This window comes from Ambystoma mexicanum, chromosome 6q (genome assembly GCF_040938575.1).
Source record: "Ambystoma mexicanum isolate Mex_15411 chromosome 6q, UKY_AmexF1_1, whole genome shotgun sequence".
In the NCBI taxonomy this organism is placed as follows: Eukaryota; Metazoa; Chordata; class Amphibia; order Caudata; family Ambystomatidae; genus Ambystoma; species Ambystoma mexicanum.
This window is the reverse complement of record NC_090937.1, coordinates 1,477,176,555-1,477,197,058: the sequence shown is the minus strand read 5'-3', so window position 1 is coordinate 1,477,197,058 and position 20,504 is coordinate 1,477,176,555. Positions and strand designations below refer to the sequence as shown.

Genomic DNA, 20,504 nt, shown 5'->3' with positions numbered 1-20,504 from the left:
AGAAAAGCTATTCAGTTTGCTTTGCCAGTTGCAGCAGGGCTCCCCCCTCCTCCTCCTCTCCACACGTGTGTTTGTGTTTGGTGGAAGCAAGGCATTTCAGTGGGAAGTATGTTGAAAAGCCCAATTCTGGCCCTGGGTGCCTCGTTTTGTTTGTGATGCTAAATCTGTCAATTTATGACCTTTTAGAAAATATTTGTTAAGATTATTTAACTCCACCTGCTGTACCGCGATAGCCATGATATACCGTCATTTGGCAAGAAGGTTATCGTACCGTCATAAAACTAATACCGTGACACCCCTATTCTCCACCCTCTCTCCCCCTACTCCTCTTACCTTGTCTTCTGCCAAAACTGTAGCTGCCATCACCAAACCTTCTGTTTCCATCTCTGCTCACATTTCTAACAAAGCTCGGGTCTGCCGTTTCCATCTCTAAATCGCTGTCACGCTCGCACTTTTCTATCCTCCTCTTATTGTCGCACATATTTTTTCCCATATTGACTATTATGCTACCCTGTTAGTCTGTCCTCCTAGCTCTCATCTTACACCACTCATTTTACACCACTCAGTTCTATTTATAATGCTGCCATTTGTCTTCTCTTCCTTCTTGGCTCCCGCACGACCCTCACTTCTTTGCTGTTGTCTATTTCTTTTCTTCTCTTTGATCCTCGTCTCCTGTTCTACGTTCTTGTCATCATCTTTAAGTGCTTCCATGGTCTCGCTCCTCCCTACTTTTGCTCTCTTATTTATCTGTAGACTCCTTCCAGCACTGTGTGGTCAAAATCTCAATTCTTCCTTGCTGATCTCGCTCCTCCTCTTCTTGTTTCAGCTCTTTCTCACTTCTCACACCTAAATTCTGGAACTCACCCCATCCAACTATTTGCTCTACTCCTTCGTTGATTATCTTCCGTACCCGTCTCAAAGCTCATGGCCTCCCTACTCTTTCAAACTAATTTTATACTTCTTTTCTTCCCTTATTCTTTCTTATAAATTTCATATTACATAATGTTTGCATCGTTACAATCAAATAGTACAGTGCTTTGGCGAAAGCACATTATTAGCTTAAATTAATACAAATAAAATACGTTACGGTAAAACCAAAATTCAGAATGTCGCTGAAACTCAAAGGAAATTTAAAAGAAACACCACGATAATAAGCAACATACGTCACCTGTTAACTGCTAAAGAGAAGCAATAGCCACATGCCAGAACTATTGTACGTTCTATTACATGGAAAAGATTGCAGGTGAGCAGCAAAATATTTATGAATGAAATTAAGCCAAGATTTAAACTTGTTACCACTACTTGGTGATAGAAAATACTTTATTGCAAGCAAATCATTATTTAATGTCAAAAGCTAGATTTAAGGTAGGTAGAAAAAGCAATTTGCTAGTAATTGTGCAGGAAGGATAATGGAATAGGGTAATACAAGTGTAAAGACAATTTACACTTGCTATGCTTATGCAAAGCCCAATTAAGACCCTTTTGAATTTAGGACTAATTCTTAACAAATGTTATCACATTAAACATACACCCTGTGTTGATCTTTGATCTATGCTGTGTACAATTTCTCCAGAATGAACAACTTGTCAAACCTTCTTGTGGAGTATCTCAGGAAGTTTGAGGTTTTTGGTACGTTGGAATTCCGTCATGATGTTTTTGATCATAGTGCTGTCTGAGTCCATCAGCAACCAGAAGATTCGCTCCATGTTGTAAGGTTCCTGATGAAGGGGAAGTGTGGTAAGGAGGAAACAGAAACATCTATTTAAAACATATTACCTACAAAAAAACATACAGTATTGGAGGATTAAAAACATTTACTTTGAATTATAAATCAAGTTTCATCTACTCACAAATGTATGTACTCTTTGGGCTGGGTGATATTGACCAAAAGTCATATCTTGATATTTTGGGGTGAATATATATCTCGATATTGCTTATGTGGGCTAAATGCTCAGTTATAAGCCGCCAACTACATGTGAGATGTCACAAATACCTTTAATTATAAGACATTGATCAATATAAAGTGCAAATACAGGGTTCCCCTTCCTGTTTGAGAATACATACAGCTGTGTAAATATAGAAATGTAAATACAAAAGTGCATTATATGTAATAATGTATATATATCTATATTTCTCAATGTTAACGACATTGTCTCATCCTGTATCGATTTTGAAAATATATCGATATATCTCCAAAACTAGATATATTGCCCAGCCCTACATACTTGTGATTCACCAAAAATATGAGCGTGTGGTGCAATGCATATATATATATATATGCATTGCACCACACGCTCATATACTCGGGTATATATATATATATATATGTATATATATATATATATATATATATGGACGGCATACGAATATTTGCGTAAATGCACACACACATAGCTGGGTTGTCGGCTATAAAAAGTGCAGAGTCCCTGCAGAGGTCTGGGTGTATTAAAGGGTTGTGTGCTACTAGACAATAGGTAAACACTCACATAATTGTAACTTTACGTGTACTAGGAAACAGTTGAAAGTGTTGTGAACACACTTGACTTAAACCGAGACATTCTAGTTTTGAGTGTTGTACCAGTGGGTTGCATGAAAATGAAAGTAATGTGTGGCATGTGTGGAGTGAGAGTGGATATGTGGTGTAAAATATTTTGAAGTGGGGAACATTACTTTTCCTTTGCCTGGCATGGTTTCAGCTTATTCTGGCCAACAATAGTGGCATATATGGCATGGCCAACTTCTGTGAATCAAACGTAATTTACATATTTTTCTACAATAGTATCTTATACCTAATTTCTTTGTGGATATCAATTTTACTCGAAAGTTGGAAACTGTCATATGTGTAATTTATGTATAAATAGATTCTTTGTGAACTAACCCTTAGATCAAACTTTCAATTCCACAATAACATATTTTATTTAACCCTTTACTCCAAAGAATATCCTTGGAGTATATGGGTCTATTGTATATTGCAACATATCCCCTATTTGCAGGCAGCATCTCCCAGTGTGTTTTTAATAGTTGTTTTTCATTGTAACACCAGAACATATTCAGGGAGAAGTTTAAATAGATTCTTGGTAAAAATCCCTGACCTTGGGTTATGATTATTAACCGTTTCATTATTGAATAATATTTACCTCTCATAAATAGACAAAGCAAACTGTTACTTAAATTCCTTGCAATTGAAATAAATGGCCTGACATCAAGGAAGCACTGACTTATACTAGCCCCCACCGCCCCGCCCACAAATCCAGGGGACAAACTAATGAGCTTTAATGTTGAAGTTAATAGTACGTTTACATCGCGAGCATGGCTTCATCGCCTTGTCTGAGCACCACCAGCAAACAATTCACAAACAGCTGCCCGAGTAGGGGAGAGTAGGCTAGCGTAGAGTAGCTTTCTTCTAGTGTCCTCTGTGACATGGAAATACCCCTTTCCAGTATTATCCTTTCCAGTTGTACAAATGTTTCTCCATCTAAGAGGCTTCCCTGAGCATTGGGTCCATAGGGCAGGAACGATAGCAAAAACACATTAAAGTACCATTCCAAAGAGTAGCGATGCAATTTCACCTCAACATATGGCTTGTTTACTGCTTAAAAAGTGTGTTTTTAAGTTATATTTTCCATTCTTGGAAGTTTAACTGGAGATTCACAATTTGTCCACCTCCCATCCTCATCCACTCCCATTCCAATAGCCCACACCTTCAACTTGTGTATTTTCGACATCAACGCTCATTTTTTATTATCAATTTAATTTTAGCATTCTCGTGCAAAAATCTGTTATGTATGTATTTTCAGTGAAATATACTTAATTGATCACTTTTGTATTGAGTTTGATTTTATTGAATTCTGTTTAATTAAATAGTATTTCAATTTCACAAAAGGGAGATAGCAGGACACCTTCAAATACAAGCCCTTTTTACCAGTAATATTTATTAAGAAGGATTTTATGGGACCCTATGTCGAATTCTGGAGTGTAAAGGATAAGGCCTGTGGTCTGAATTAGGCCCCTCAAGCTCCTTCCTCAGGCCCTCCACACACTGCGCACATTTCAGAGGGATGTACTGCGGCACGGGCAGGTCAAACACAAGCCCCTCCCCCAGCACAGAACCCGAGGGCAAGGCACCGCCAGCTTTAGTGGATTCTCTGCCCAGCATCCAGGGTGAAAAGCACCAATGTCTTAAGAGCAAAACATGAGAAAGGAATGGTGAGTTAAAGCAAGGTAGACAACGCAATGCACGCATAGAAGTAATCAGCCCCCCCCCAATTAAATGGGGATTTCCTTTTCACTAAACTTTGAATGGTACTTTTTTCTACAGCCACAAGAAAGAAGGACTTTGGCACCATATATAAGCAAATAATGCAATTATTCTGCACTCAACAAGACACACAACAATTCCTACAGAACTTCACTTCATCCTGGGCCATATCATTACTAGGAGGCCACACCCTACACCTGTTAACTCTATGCAACAATGATGAATCTACAGTGACTATGATTAACCTCCCAGCTCAAGTTCTTTAGGAAGTCTACCCCAATGTGGCTGTGTAGATTAGTGCCACGCCTCATTATTATCCTGTTAATTTATATACGCCCTATGGTGAGGCCTGCGAGCAGTGCCATTGAATCCAAACCGGCCCACTGTGGCCAATGCTACTCAAAATCAAACCCCGACCCACGCCCACTTATCCATTGAGGAAGGAGGTAGTTGGATTTTTTAGATCAATTTGCAGTGCAGGGACCTTGACCGGGGCACTGCGCTGACCTGATCCCCTGCAAATGGTAGAAGGCGCAAGACTACAGTTAGATAATTTTGAAAGGGCAGGAAATCAGGAGTCAAAAATGAGCAACTAGAAAGATTGAAGCATCTTCCCCATCATGCTTTTATGTCGACCAAAGATGCAGTAAAGCATTGCAGGCATGGTGAGAAACATGGCAGTCCAAGCAAGGCATGACACCTTCTGATTGAGGCATGCCTCATGAGATGGAGACCATGCAACAGAGAACTTGGTTTTGGATCGATGGATTAAGTTGGTCGGGAGGATAGCTCAGGGGCAACGTGCTCACCTTGGAAGCAAGACGACACTGAGCACCACAGGTTCGATCCCCGGGTCTGCGCTTAGAAACCTGTGGGTATTAAGTATTAAATAACCTATCACATCATATCAATATCCGTAACGCTTTGGATGTTCTTCCGCTTACTTCACAGGGAGGCATACCTGGATATCCATGGCAGACGCCAGGGTCGATTGAACACCACCTGCAAGTGAGAAATCGCCATGCTGAATAGTCCTGTGAACAATGTCATTGCTATTCACGCCAACGACAAGGCGAATCGGAAGACCCATCTTCTGCGCAACGCATCCGGCTGGTGGGGAAAAAGCATACTTTAGTACCCTACTTCACTTCTGTGTAGTAGCTGGAGTTGATATACATATAATAACTAAGCAATCATGCTACATTCCGTGGGTCATAATCAGTTGGAAATTCACATCATCTCAAGTTAACAGGCCAGAGCGAAGCAAGTCCCTTTAACAAGGGCCAAAGGACATTACCACTTTGTAATGGCGCAAGGAGGAGAGAATGCATGTATGGAATTTATAAAATGCAAACCTAGCATGGAAGCACAAGGAGCTGTACATACATAGTGATGCACTCAAGGCTTTACAAGTAAGGGTGCAATTGCCCGGAAGACCTGAATCCTGATTGGCTCACACTATTCTTAGATTCCGTTCCAGATGATAACATACTAAGGGCCCGATTCATGGAACAGGTGTCCAGTTGAAAGTGAATTTGCACTGCTGAAAAGTGACATTACACTGCCGACACAAACCCTGATTCATATAACCGTTCGAAGCTTTTTTTGCCGTCAAAGTTATTTTCAACTGCAAAAATGAACCGGGCAAATATTCAATGAATCGGGCACTATATCTGTGGCATTAACTACATATAGCACCAGTCGGACGTCTGGCATTTCCTTTAAATGGTTTGCAGATCCAGGCAGAGGTCCAGTCCAGTCTGGGATGTGTGCACTATCAGTTCTGGGAAAGGAAAGACAGTGGGCCTCATTACACGGAAGGCGGTAGCCATGGCACCGTTAGTGCCATGGCTACCCCCTTACTGCCGTCGGAGGCCAGGTTCCCGGAATAGGGACTTACCGGCCTACTTCAACCTTTGCGGGACCGGTAAATCCCCATTCCGGGAACCATTCCCCATTCCCATTTGAGCCCCCATAGGGCTCAATGGAATTTGGAAGGAGCAAATAACGGTACCGCAGAAGTGGGTGGCAGTGCGGGTGGGTGGCAGGGTGAGCAGGTACCTGGGCCTGGAAGACGGAGGGTGGGCCAGGTGCAAGGCGCTAAAAGAGAAAAGATCAGCAGGGGAGAGGATGGGCGAAGGCAGAAGCAAAGAGGAAGGTTTGGAGGTTCTCCCGGAAACCAGAGTGGTTCTCCTCACATTTTAGAGTGGCAGGGAGGCTGTTCCCGAGGGAGACCCTCCTTCCGAAGACAGATCTACCCCCAGCTCATTACATTGCATATTCTCGCAAATTAACTTAAAATGTTTTGGAACCTCATTCAGCTGAAATTGAAAACACAAGATTATTATTAATATTATTATTATTATTATTATTATTATTATTGTATTTATTGAGTGCAGACCTAGCTTCAAGAAGCAAAGCAGCACTTTACAGAGGTATACAACAATACAGATACATAACGCAGTGATTTACAGAGGTGCACAACACTACAGCTGCAGAACGGAGCGCTCGTTGGGAAACACAAGTGAATATTCTGGTTGAGACCTGCTGTTGAAAGGCCAATTCAGACAAGCACAGATTGGTGACAATTTAAAAGAGGGAGCCGTAGAATTCATGGTTAGAGCCGAGTCATGGAGAATGGCCTGATTCTAATCAGGGCTTTATTACAAGTTTGGCAGTGTTGGAAAAAGTGGCAGTAATTCCGTTAAGGACGGGACCCGCTGAGGGACATCGTAGTAGCGCGATGGGGATTACTGGCATCGGTGCCCTTACCGGTGCCGGTAATCCCCTACCACCTTCCGTGCAATGAGGCCCAGTGACTTCTATAGAGCATGTCAATACATGCAGATCTGGCCATGTATAGCTCTTTCATCCTCACACTGATTAACTTAACTTGCATCTTTCACATGCCATCATTCATGGCCTGTGTCTCAATAACGTTACCTGCCATTCTTTAAAAGCGGCATTAGTCTTTCGATAGGTCTGTTATGATATGATATATTTTATTTGTATCACGCTTGTACACAAGTGTTTCAGAGCGCGACAAGGAAAGGGAGGGGAACAAGGGAGAACAGACAACAACGATCTTACTAGGCCCAGTGACATTGAGAATGTGCAAGTGCATGGGAGAAGGAAAGGGGACAAGTGCATGGAAGGGGAGGAGAAGTGGAAAGTGAGTAGCAAAGGAAAAACAGATAAATGGTAAAATAAATAAATAAAAAAGGCAACAAAATAGTGGTAGTGCAGCCAGCAAGTGGCAAGTGCAGGGTTGAGCCAGCAGATAGGGTATGTCTGATAAGTGCAGGAGGGGGTGGGGTCTGTATGGTTACAGATACAGACCCCATTGCAGGGGTTGCCCGGAGGCAGTGCGGGTGGGTGGCAGGGTGAGCAGGTACCTGGGCCTGGAAGACAGAGGGTGGGCCAGGTGCAAGGCGCTGAGAGAGAAAAGATCAGCAGGGGAGAGGATGGGCGAAGGCATAAGCAAAGAGGAAGGTCCCGGAAGCGGAGATGTTCTCCTCACATTTTAGAGTGGCAGGGAGGCTGTTCCCGAGGGAGACCCTCCTTCCGAAGACAGATCTACCCCCAGCTCATTACATTGCATATCCTCGCAAATTAACTTAAAATGTTTTGGAACCTCATTCAGCTGAAATTGAAAACACAAGATTATTATTATTATTATTATTATTGTATTTATTGAGCACAGACCTAGCTTCAAGAAGCAAAGCAGCACTCTACAGAGGTATACAACAATACAGATACATAACGCAGCGATTTACAGAGGTGCACAACACTACAGATGCAGAACGGAGCGCTCGTTGGGAAACACAAGTAAATATTCTGGTTGAGACCTGCTGTTGAAAGGCCAATGCAGACAAGCACAGATTGATGACAATTTAAAAGAGGGAGCCGTAGAATTCATGGTTAGAGCCGAGTCATGGAGAATGGCCTAATTCTAATCAGGGCCTTATTACAAGTTTGGCAGTGTTGGAAAAAGTGGCAGTAATTCCGTTACCACTACTTTTCCCACACCACCAAATTATAATTTTGGCAGCTTTACTGATGGTAAAATTACTCCTTTTTTTTTTGCTGGCGGTAAATCCTCCACTTTACCTCAAAAAAATTGGTAGATTTACCAGAACGGGAATTCCGCTAACAGTAAATCCACCAAAAATCCCCATGGAGTCCTATAGACTCCAAAAGTGGGGAATTACCCCCCACCTGTAACCCTGTGGTAACAGTAATTGAGTTTCACAGTATTTCAGCGGATTTACTGCCAGACTACTGCCAAACTTGTAATGAGGCCCCTTAAGCGCCAAACACGAGACGACTCGGCAAAGTAATGTTCATGCCAATACCCGCTGTCCTGCCTCCACAGCTCCACCTGGCTTGCCCACCTTTAGTTTGATCAGAAACAAGATGGAGGCCAGGCTCAGATCTATGATTTGCGAGGCCACGTGGTGCAAAATAAGTGCAGGCCCCATAATTAGCAAATACATTCACATTACCAGAAGTGACATCACAGATAATGTCATCACCGGGAGTAATATCAGTCTTTCATTCTGAAGGGCATCACAGCATGTTAAATTAGAAGAGGTTACCATGGGATGGCCAAGAAACAACTATCTGGGTCCATGTTAGAGAACACTTGCAGCAGTGCAAGTCTACATTTCCATGGTATTAGCAGTAGGGCAAAATTGCCATGGTGCAAAAATGCATTCAAAGTATCTGTTTTGCACCAGGGTAAAATTTATCACAGTGCTGATACCAAGCAAAATTGCACTGTTGCAAATATTCTATAATACGCCTCCAGATATGCAATACACAATATCTAAACGCTCAGTATTATTATTTTATAGAGAGCAGCACTATAGACTAATAAACAATGATTAAGGTTGTTGTTGAATAGTGGATACAGTGAATTAAATCACTTTCAGGGAATCCCCTTTCTGGCAGATAGGATTTTCCAAGAACCACACAATTTAGTGGTGAAACATGGATTTGGGCCAAAACTACAATTAAGACACCTGACCTCATATCTTATTGGCAAAGTTGGCACAGAAATGTGTAAAGGTTTGGTGTACACCGGGTTTTAAAAAAAAAATATTTAAAGAGCTTACTTAAATAAATTCAGTGAAAATGAAGTTCACCTCCTGAACAGAAGACTACAAGGACAGCAAAGTAATGTGGCCCTAAGTACTTTCTTTTGGGCTTTGTAACAACTTTCAAGACCCACCAGAAGTGAATGTTTGTGAGAAGGTCACCTGCTTAAAGTCACTGACGGACAGAATCTAACAGATTGCTATTATTCACAAGATCATGAAAATTGAAAGTTTCACAGACAACAAACCCTTTCTTTCCGTGTAAGAAAGACTTCACAGAGATCACTGCACTAGCCCACATTGTTTTAAAAATGAGAGTGTGTGCAGTTTGCCATTTGGGAATATGTATGCTTGGGTAGCTGCAGAGCTGCAAGGCTTTCCCATCACACTCCTTTTCACTAAACACGCACCTTTTCTTTAGCATCAATTAGGGTTATGTTGTCCCAGACTGCGCTACTCAAATGCATTGCCCTAGTTCTGGACACTGATTGTCAGTGCTAGAAGGATGCTTGCTGTGCCCGTTTTACAAAGACTGGGACAGTGCAAGCCTGATCTATACATTGCAGACGGCCGGAGTTCGTAGGAGCAGTGATTTTTGTTGTGTTCTTGCGTATATCGGGCAGGCAACAAGATGGAGGAGCACGGCTCCTCCTGAAATCATGTGCTGGAGGTGGGTCTTAAACACGGGTGAGTGCGGCATTGGGGGGTATTCCACTGGAATTACTCAGGCCGTTGCGGAGTGTTGGGGGACATTTTTGAAAATGTAATTTACATGTTTCTGACATATTGGGCTCAGCCTATGATTTGCCAAGGCAGTGGCTTGAAACTTTCCGAGTCAGCCATGCCCAAGCCATGCCCAAGCCCCACCATGCTCCCGTACCGCTACTATTTATTTATTAGGCATATAGCTCAAATACATGAACTTTTACCAACTCTAAAATACATATATTTGACATAGTATATAATCACAAAAATAACCTAATGCATCCACACAATTATAAAAGAAAAATAGTCGCGATAAATATAATACAAATCGCCTAAAGTGGCCGACATTACTACAAGGTTAGTCGTTTTAAGAAATGCACAACTGCAATAGTTACAGTTACATATAGTCCATTGAATAAAATTCCCCACCATTGGGCTACAATTGTATCGAAATACAAAGATCTCAGGTTGCCTAGACCCTCGCACTCAGTCCAAAGATGGCAGAGAGTTTCTAGAGCTGGTTTACAAAACCTACATATTCGATCAAACGTTCCGCTCGTGCCCCCAAAAACGTCCCCAGTGCAAGCAGATTAAAGCTTACTCTTAAAAACATGTTCCCGCAAACGCGGCTAGGCATCTTGCCCAGATAGTCGGGCAGCACATTGAGGGATGTGCCATCTCCTCCGAGATCCTCAAAGATCTTCTATTTCTCACAGACAGGCTCCGTCATCAATCAATCCTTGATCCACAGTTTACCCTTAGCTTTGACTGGATTATTTAGAAGTAGATCTATATCCATGTCTGCCTCAGTCACAGCCGCCACACCCTCTAGTTTCCAGCCTGCTAGTAAACAGTCACAGGTCATTTCAAGCGCTTGTCTCAACCTGAACAATGGGGAGCTAGGCACTGCAATTTACTGCAACCCTTTCCAAACAATTTTGTGCATTTCCTCATATATGACGAGCAAACGGTGGAATTGTTGGATTTCAGTAAAAGGTACTGCCCTCTCCTGGAACTACGGAGCCCTGTATTTACAAGACGACAGCTATGTATCAATTCACGAGGAAAGGGGGGACCGGTTTTCCAGTAATGGCACCTAAAATCGGGAACTCCCTCCCCTCGCATACCAGAAATGAGCCATCTCATCAGAGGTTTAAGAAGACATTAGAAACCTGTCTTTTTAACAAATACTAGATCAATGGCAGGCTCTATTATTACCTGAGGAGCGACACAACCCTGGGCTACGCATGAGCTATTCCCACTTACTTCCCTGGCCTACCTGTCCTGTGATTGTGCTCGTGATTTATACTTGCAATGTGAACAAATCTGTACTAATTGTAACCTCTGATTCCTCACTGTCCCAGAGAATCAATTGTGTCACCCTTGCCATGCTTTGTATATGAAACCCAACACATTGTATGAAATGTAACTATTTTCTCACTGTAACCAGAGATACAAGCCTTCTGTAGCCTACACAGTGATACCCCTATGTTTGGACGTATAACAAATGCAACAAATAAATAAAATAAATAAGACCCTTCAGTAGTTAATACCCATCTAGCATAGCCCTAGGGTGGACCTACATGCCACACTATCTTGTATGCAGCAGGGGGTGCTACAGTGCCATACATTTCATGTTGACTGCTTCAGTGAATTATGCATTCATTACAAATTTCTCCTCCAGATAGATGTCCAAAATTACAAAAAAACAAACGATGCATTGGTGTATAGATATTGAAACAAAATTCACGCTTATTGTTTTTCATGAACCTTATTTTTAGAGCAATGAAAAATCAGGTATTGAACAGCTGCAATTAGAAGACTACTTTCTAGAGGCGGAGGAGACCGAGAATTCATGGGTAGGGCCAATCCAGAGCCAAACCAATGGACTGGATTGGCTGTAAGAATAAAATGCCCTTGCTCGGGTGCAAGCATGCCTCCAAGAGTTAGACCATCGCAAGGCTCAAGAACAAACTATGCACAAAGACGAAACGGGAAACAAACATTTTCTCGCTGCACATCACCATGCTCGAATAAGAATAATACTAAAATGTCGCCCCTAAAATTGGGACATGTTAATGACCACAACTTTGCCCAGTAATAACATGTTGACCCCCACTACACCGACTAATTGGAGCAGGGATTGTGGGGGGAGTCTCCCTGCTCCCCTTTGTCAGTGTAGTGGGGGTTGGGGGTTGGCCCCCGCTTCCATTATGTTGGTAGCTGGGACAATAAAGATAAAAAAAAATAAAAAAAGGACCCTGCACCACCAGTTCAGACCCACGTTAGTGGGCGAGAACTGACGCTGCAGGTCCGGAGGAGAGACATCGGCACACTTCACGGTGTGCCAGCGAAAAAGTAAGTGGGTAGGGGGGAGGCAGTTATGGGGATGCAGGGCACAGTGATTTATGTGATCACTGCAACGCTCCATAATGGGAGCCGGCAATTTAATTGTCGACAATATAGAAGGCGCAGTGATCACATAGATTCCTCGAATACCATCCTGGTCACATTTGGGATGGCCAGTGCTGCTGCAGTTCAGGAAGAACCTCAAGATCTCATGATCTTGCTCTTTGGTGTGACCTCAAGATCTCATGATCTTGCTCTTCGGTGTGACCTCAAGATCTCATGATCTTGCTCTTCGGTGTGACATCAAGATCTCATGATCTTGCTCTTCGGTGTGACCTCAAGATCTCATGATCTTGCTCTTTGGTGTGACCTCAAGATCTCATGATCTTGCTCTTTGGTGTGACCTCAAGATTTCATGATCTTGCTCTTCGGTGTGACCTCAAGATCTCATGATCTTGCTCTTCGGTGTGTACCTAGGCCGCAGCTAGGGTGCCCACCTCCTCTTCCCAGGAAGAATACACCACGAGAGATGTGACCTCCTAGAGCATCCGCTGACACTGGTCCCCACTGGGGACGGCTTACAGTCCAATGGTCTTCAACCTTTGGCTCTCCAGATGTTTTGGACTACAACTCCCATGAGCTCCCTCCATTGGTTACGCTGATTAGTACTGATGGAGTTGTAGTCCAACACATCTGGAGAGTCAAAGGTTGGAGAACCCCGGCTTACAGTGTGCAGCTCTCCTATCCAACCAGGTTTGTGTTATATAAACCCAAATGCAAATGCAGGACATGCAAACACGACCTGAACCAGAAAAACAATTACTGTGTAAAGCAAATACCACACTCCAAGCATCTCAGCCTCGAATGCCCCAGTAATGCCATCCAATTCCTGTTACTGCTTCATGTGAACTCTGACACACAGCCTCACATGCACCATATGTAAAGTTACCTTTATAGGCTTTGCCATTGCACAAAATAAGCACTACAGTAGTTTCAGGGCCCTAGGTTCTGTAAATGGAGTGGCATTCTGTGCCCCCCACCAGGGGCCCACACCTTAGTCTGCTGGATGAAAGAAAGAAAAGGAGAGGGGCAAGATAAAAGGACCAGAATGCAGGTCATAAATGCTATAGGGATGCAGGGTTGCTGGAGGAGGGAATGGGGGTTGGGATACTTTGTGATGGCACGGAAGTATATCAGTCTTGTTCGGTGGACCATACTTCTGCAAAAGGGAGGAGGAGGATAGGTCCTTAACATAAACGACCTGTTGCTGGTGGGTTGTGATGACAAGGCATTTTTGTAGAAATGTAAGTTTGCACACGATGGTTGGATGCAAGAGGGGTTCAAGAGTATGTTTGAGCAACACCGGAAGTTGGGTGGCTTATGCCAAGCACTCCACCCTCCAACCTCCTAGTAATGCCATCCCATGTCAGATAATTCCTCATATGCAGGGTATGGTCACCATACATAAATCACAGCCTTTCATGTACCATTTGTCAACCATACCTGCCTCAAGTGCTGCAGCAATGCCATACCATTCCAATGAATGATCGGGAGGATAGCTCAGGGGCAACGTGCTCGCCTTGGAAGCAAGACGACACGGAGCAACACAGGTTCGATACCCGGGTCCGCGCTTAGAAACCTCTGGGTATTAAGCGCATTATAAATAACCTATCCTATCATATCAATGCTTCATATGCAGAATATGGTCACATGTAAGGCGCAGCCTTATTGCGCCATAGGCCAATTACTTCCAGCTCAAATGCCCCAGAAGTGCAAGTCTTTGCATTTGACGGGCAAAGCAGTTTTGACACTAACATTTCTGTACACCAAGAAAATATTTTGCTTCTTCAAAATGATGAATACAGTATACATTTTGGTATAAGAAATACTTTAGTTTTTTGCTAATACAATATATTTCTTAAATAGGAAAAGTTGATGTTCAAGAGGCAAGAGCAGGTATCTCCCATCAAGAAATGTTCTTGTGAAATCTTTGCTACATGGTCATTTCTTTTGTTTTTTGGAGCATCATGTTGTGCATTTTCAAATATTTGAATGCGAGGCGCACAGCAGCTTCATCAGGGACAGCAAGGAACAAGTTACTTGCCTGTAACTGTTGTTCTCCAGCATGGGTCTGGCATGGATTCACATGCTCATGAATATTTCCCGTCGTCAGGCCGGGAATCCTCGGTATAGAAAAAAAATCAGTATCAGTTTTGTTTCTGATCTGTCTTTCTTAGTAGTAACCAATCACTGGTCTCTGGGTCATACTGCCCCCAGCCAATGACTGCCCTCTCCCTAAGCCCCGCCTCTGGCAGCCATCCTCAGATTTGGTAGCACGTAAAGTGGCAGTATGACCGATTGAAGAGCCGCATAGGGGTAGGCGGGAGGGTTCGCATGTGAATCCATGCCAGACCCATGCTGGAGAACAACAGTTATAGGTAAGTAACTTGTTCCTTCTCCAACATGGGGTCTGGCATGGATTCACATGCTCATGAATAAGAGAATACATAGCAGTACACACATGCAAAACCACAGGAGGTGGCAACAGGCTCAACATTAAGCAATACAACAACTCAACATTAAGCATCTCTTACCTCCTCAACAGGCTCACCTTAGGCGAACAGGTTGCGCAGCACTGCTTGGCCGACCCTGGACTCCTCCCTGGAGTCCCGATCGACGCAGTAGAATCTTGTGAAGGTGTGCGTCGACCTCCACGTCGCAGCCCTGCAGATGTCTAGCAGGGGCACACCAGACAGGAACGCCGTGGTAGCAGCGATCGCTCTGGTCGAATGGGCTCTCGGACTGCCGGGCAGCGGTCGGTTTGCCAACCGGTGACAGTGCATGATGCAGCCAGAGAGCCATCTGGAATTGGAAGTCTTCGAGAGAGCTTTCCCTTGATTCACAGTCCCAAAGTTCACAAACAGCTGTGACGTCTTCCGAAAACTCTTTGTGCGGTCTACGTAGAACTTCAGCGCTCTAGCTACATCCAGTGAGTGCAAAGTCCTCTCGGCCGGCGACGAAGGTGACGGGAAGAAAACTGGCAACACCAAGGGCTCGTTGAGGTGGAAATCCGACGGCACCTTGGGCATAAAGGAGGGGTGCGTCCTCAGCACCACCCTCGTGTCATGAAAAGTCAAGTATGGAGGCTTGCAAGATAGGGCTGGGATCTCTCCCACTCATCGTGCGGAGGTGATGGCCACGAGGAAAGCGGTCTTCCATGACAGGAACTTCAGAGGCGCCGAATGCATAGGCTCGAATGGGGCCCCCATGAGCCTGGTCAGCACCACATTAAGCTCCCACGCCGGGGCAGGAGCCTTCACCGGCGGGAATGATCGGAATAGTCCCTTCATGAATTCTTTCACCAGGCGATGAGACCACAAGGACGCCTGTCCTGTAGTCCTGGTATATCGGGAGATTGCAGCCAGATGTATTTTGATGGAGGCGTGAGCCAGTCCAGCTTTGGCCAGCGACTGTAGGTACGGCAGTATCTGAGGGGCCGTAATCCGCAGAGGGTTAATCTTCTGTGCACGGCACCAGACAGAGAACCTCTTCCATTTATGTCCGTAGCACTTGAGAGTTGAGGACGCCCTGGCCTTTGCAAGAACCTCTCTGCAGTCGGCCGGGATTTCGTACCCTCCAAACTCTAGTGCTGCAGGAGCCAGGCCTGCAAGTTCAGCGACTCCGGGTTGTGGTGAAGAATGGCGCCTCCTTCTCTGGAGAGAAGGTCTGCGTCCGTCGGCAGCTTGACTGGTGTGGACGTTGACAAGTCCAGAAGGTCCTGGAACCAGATCTGTCTTGGCCACGCCGGTGCGACGAGGATCATCCTGCACCTGGACTTCTTGAGCTGGCTGATTAGGCGGAGCAGCAACGGCAATGCAGGGAATGCGTATAGAAACAGGCCGTCCCAAGGGAACGAGAAAGCATCGCCCATGCTGCTCGGCTGTGGGAACCTGCTGGCGAACCTCTGGCACTTGGAGTTTGTCGCCGTCGCGAACAGGTCGATCTGGGGCTTGCCCCATCGTCGGAAGAGTTGATCAACTTGATCCTGGCGCAGTTCCCACTCGTGGAACGAGCGCAGCTCCCTGCTGAGTGAGTCGGCAATGGTGTTTTTTATTCCTGCCAGGTGGAAGGGAACCAGTAACATCCCCTGGGGGACGGCCTATTGCCACAGATCCTGGGCCTCCTTGGATAGGGCTGGGGATCTGGTGCCCCCCTGCTTCCGTATGTAGAACATCGTGGTGGTGTTGTCGGTGAAGACCCTCACCATTTTGTCCTTGAGGGACGGGAAGAACAACTCGAGCACCCAGAACACTTAACGGAGCTCCAAGATGTTGATGTGAAGAGACCTCTTCTCCGGGAGCCAAAGGCCTCTTGCGTGGAGATCTCCGGTGTGGGCCCCCCAACCCTCCAGAGAGGCGTCCGTAGTCACCGTCTCCTGAAACGCCGGGGTTTGAAAGTCCGTGCCCGTCGTGAGGTGAGCCCGGGTGCCCCACCATCGAATCCCCCGACGGAAGTCCTAGTCGAGGGGGATCCTGTCCTCGAAGCAGCCCCTCGCCTGAAACCAGCAGGCGTCGAGGAACTCCTGTAGCGGACGCATCCGAAGTCTGCAAAGGGGTACAAGGTAGATGCATGAGGACATCATCCCGAGAAGGGACTTGATGGACCTCACCCTGGCCACGTCCGTGGCTAACAGGCGCCGTACCTTGCCCAGGATGGTCTTGGTCCTCTCCTCTGAAGGGGAGGCCAAATGCTCCACTGTATCGAGCTTCGCCCCCAAAAACAGTGCTACTTGCGATGGAACCAGGTGGGATTTGGGGTAGTTGATGGAGAACCCCAGCTCCGTGAGCAACCGGACGGTCCTCGCCGTATGATCGACGGCGAGTTCCCTTGACCTTGCCCGGATTAGCCAGTGGTCCAGGTAGGGGTAGACGTGGATCCCCTGCAGGCGCAGCCGCGCCGCCACTAGTGCCAGGCACTTGGTGAAAACCCTGGGTGCCGACTTTAATCCGAATGGTAGGGCTCTGAATTGGTAGTGGCGTCCTTGAACCACGAACCTGAGGAACTTCCTGTGCCTTTTTGGAATGGGGATGTGGAAGTAAGCATCCTCCAGGTCCAACGACGATAGGAAGTCGCCTTCCTCCAGCTGTCCCAGCACGTGACCATCCTGAATTTCTGCGCCTTGATGTATTTGTTTAACCGACGCAGGTCTAGGAAGGGGCGCCAATGTCTTCTTTCTGAGGAGGAAGTACCTTGAGTACACTCCGGAGTGTCAAGGGTTTTGACCCATGTTGAACTATTAGACTGGGTAGATGTGGGGATGAGCTGTCGCCGCCCATCATTCTATCCCAGAACAAAACTAAATCAATAGACTGGGTAGATGTGGGGATGAGCTGTCGCCGCCCATCATTCTATTCCAGAACCAGGAGAACCGCGCAGTTTTGCGCACACCAAAATGGTCGCCTGACCTGCCACCCACTAGTGCGAGCGTGATAGGCCAGGAGTGCCATGAGTGAATGTGCCATGAGTGAAATGTGTGCCAAAGGAAAAACAGCAGTACCGGTGGCTAAAAAGAAAAAAGCGCTTTGAAATCACCTTTGTTTCTCTGAAATGCGAGCTAAAAATGCCTATTTTAAACATTGCAAGATATTCAAAAATCTCAATGAACACCAGCAGACATTTGGCAGAAGGTAGACTTGTGTGCATACAAAATCTGGAAAGAGAAAGAGCCCAAAACAATGTTTATAACAAAACTGGCTGAGCTGTGGATGTCAGCAGCTGAAGTGAAATTGGACTGAAAGACACTAAAATCTAAATGTTTAAAATAAATGAGTGACCTACTGTTGAGCGGCACATAGTTTGCAACTGTTAAATGCCATGGTTTTGAACTTAGAATCAGAGTTCTAGCTGCATGTGTAAAAATTGCAAGTTTGGTTTGAATGTAGAAAACTGGGAACTAAAGTGACATTTAGCTGAAGCCTGGCTTGAAGAGAGTGAATTCTGCCCGGCAACTACCCCCGACAGGAGTGAAACTTGCTCAGCCACTCTTCCCAGGCCTGGCTGCATTCTGCTGCCCCCACCAAAAGGAGATGACACCTCCCTGATTGAATCAGGGGAGGAGCACCTGGGGACTGCAGGAAACTAAACAAAGCACTGTCCTTGGCCCAGGCAAATGTTAAATTAGGGGGGTCGTAAATGGCTTCCTCTTGGAAGGAAACAGGGAGGGGCACTGCAAGTGAGCAAGCTGAGGTTGGGGGAAGTGGATAAACAAGAAATTCCACCATGTGCTTTGGAAAACCCCACCCCTTTGGGGCCAGAGCATAATTTTAAAAAGATGGATAATTCATAGTGCGGACTTGTAAAAATTATATAAATAACATCATCATTCTTGTGATTTTTCTGTGCACATTTTAAGAGGTGTTAGGACTCTGGGGTATGTTCTTGGGGATACTAGTGGAAAAAAAGGTTGTTACTCCAAATGTATGTATGTTAAAAATCGGACACTTTATCTTCTGAAACCCATATCCCTGGTGCACATTTGTGTAAAATCTGGAAAGGTTTAGAGGTCGTTATCTGGATGAAAAGGGGAGATTTCTGTCATAAGTGGACACGACATCTTACAAAGACAGAGATCGGATGGTTTGGTGCTACAGAAAATATGTTAACTGGACATATAATATTAGAAAAATGGTACATAGATAGATATGTATTGGATCAGAAATAGATTTGTGTGCAATTTGACAAGGGGAGGATCCTCTGACCATAAACCTACCTCATCACTCTGACTCACGACCCAGTTCCCCCAATCAAGGGAGAGAGGAGGAACTGGCCAATGATAAGTTGAGAGGGTTGGGCATAGAAGATGAGCCGACCCTCCCACTTTCTAAACACATAAAAGGAGACTGTGCAGGACAGGTAGGGACATTCACTTCCCACTTCAAGCTGATTTCTTGCGGAGCGTTTTGCCGGAAGACACCAGATCCAGCACTTAGACTTCAAATCCAGACAGAGACCAGAACTTTGAATTCAGACTTCAGAATTTGTCAGCAGTCCTCAAAATCTTTTGCAAACTGATTTACCCCAGACTTCCAAGGGGCACATCAGAGTAAAACAGCCGGGCTGAGCTGTTTGATTCTGGCCTAAAACCCTGTGCCAGAAACACCCAGAAAGCAGAGCTGTACCCGTAACCAAAGACCAGACCTTTGTGAAGCGCCGAGTGCCAGACCAGACAGCAGAGCAGAGCTGACCCAGACCGCTGTAACCAGAGGACCGGTACTAAAGACCGTCCGTGGCGAGAGAACCGCAGTCAACCTGACCAGACCTGTGACGAGGCCCATTCCTTCCAAAATATAGTGTGAGTACCCAGCCAGAACTGTAAAAAAACAATCTCTTAGTTTAAAATAATCTAATTCAAACTATTTTAACCTATTGTGAACTGCATAATAGAAATCGTGTCATGTCTTTTGATTCAAAGCTGCAAAACTGTCATCTGTCATTCTGAAACTTTAAAATTTAATTTCTGAAAATCTACTGTATCTCTTGAACCGTTTGAAAGCGAGATTTAACTTTCATTTTGAAGCTGAGTTTCTAAGCTTTCGGACAAGCTCTAAACCGACTTGCTACTCCTTAAACTTCCTCCGTAATTGCGCTCGACGCAAGCAACTAAATTGCCGCGATTTGACATTTTGCTTCATTTCAGCCACGTGTAAAAATATTTGTCCTTGCTTTCCTTTGCTGAAATTCGTTTGCAACCTGACAATCATTCATAGAGCATTGCTAAAGTGATCCTGAACTAATTTAAAGTAGCTATCACTCACCCTGAACCTTTAGAGGGAATTAAAATAATTTTTAGCATATTTTTCCCTTCTTTGCATACCATCTTTAAGTACTTTGCCTGTGTTTAAAATCATCCCTGTTGATCTAAGCTTGCTATGGGGGAACTGAATTGGGATTGTACTGTGGTTGTATTCCTGAAGACTGTGTGTGTCACTTCCACCTCCTTACATTGCATAGAGGGGGGGTGAATTGCCAAAAGGGGAAAAGTGATTATATTATGTTTTACTGAAATTATATCAAGTTTATTCCTGTGTTGCTTC

General features: G+C 44.8%; 1 protein-coding gene across 1 annotated transcript in view; it reads right to left on the bottom strand.

Annotated features, from left to right (window-relative positions):
* The window catches only part of THNSL2 (threonine synthase like 2), a 385,764-nt gene that overhangs the window by 89,843 nt on the left and 275,417 nt on the right, over positions 1-20,504 (bottom strand). The window contains exons 6-7 of the mRNA XM_069632200.1: positions 5,220-5,368; positions 1,593-1,718 (exon numbers count right to left, since the gene is read on the bottom strand). Of these exons, the coding sequence (XP_069488301.1) occupies positions 1,593-1,718; positions 5,220-5,368 (275 nt within the window). The remainder of the gene's footprint in view (positions 1-1,592; positions 1,719-5,219; positions 5,369-20,504) is intronic.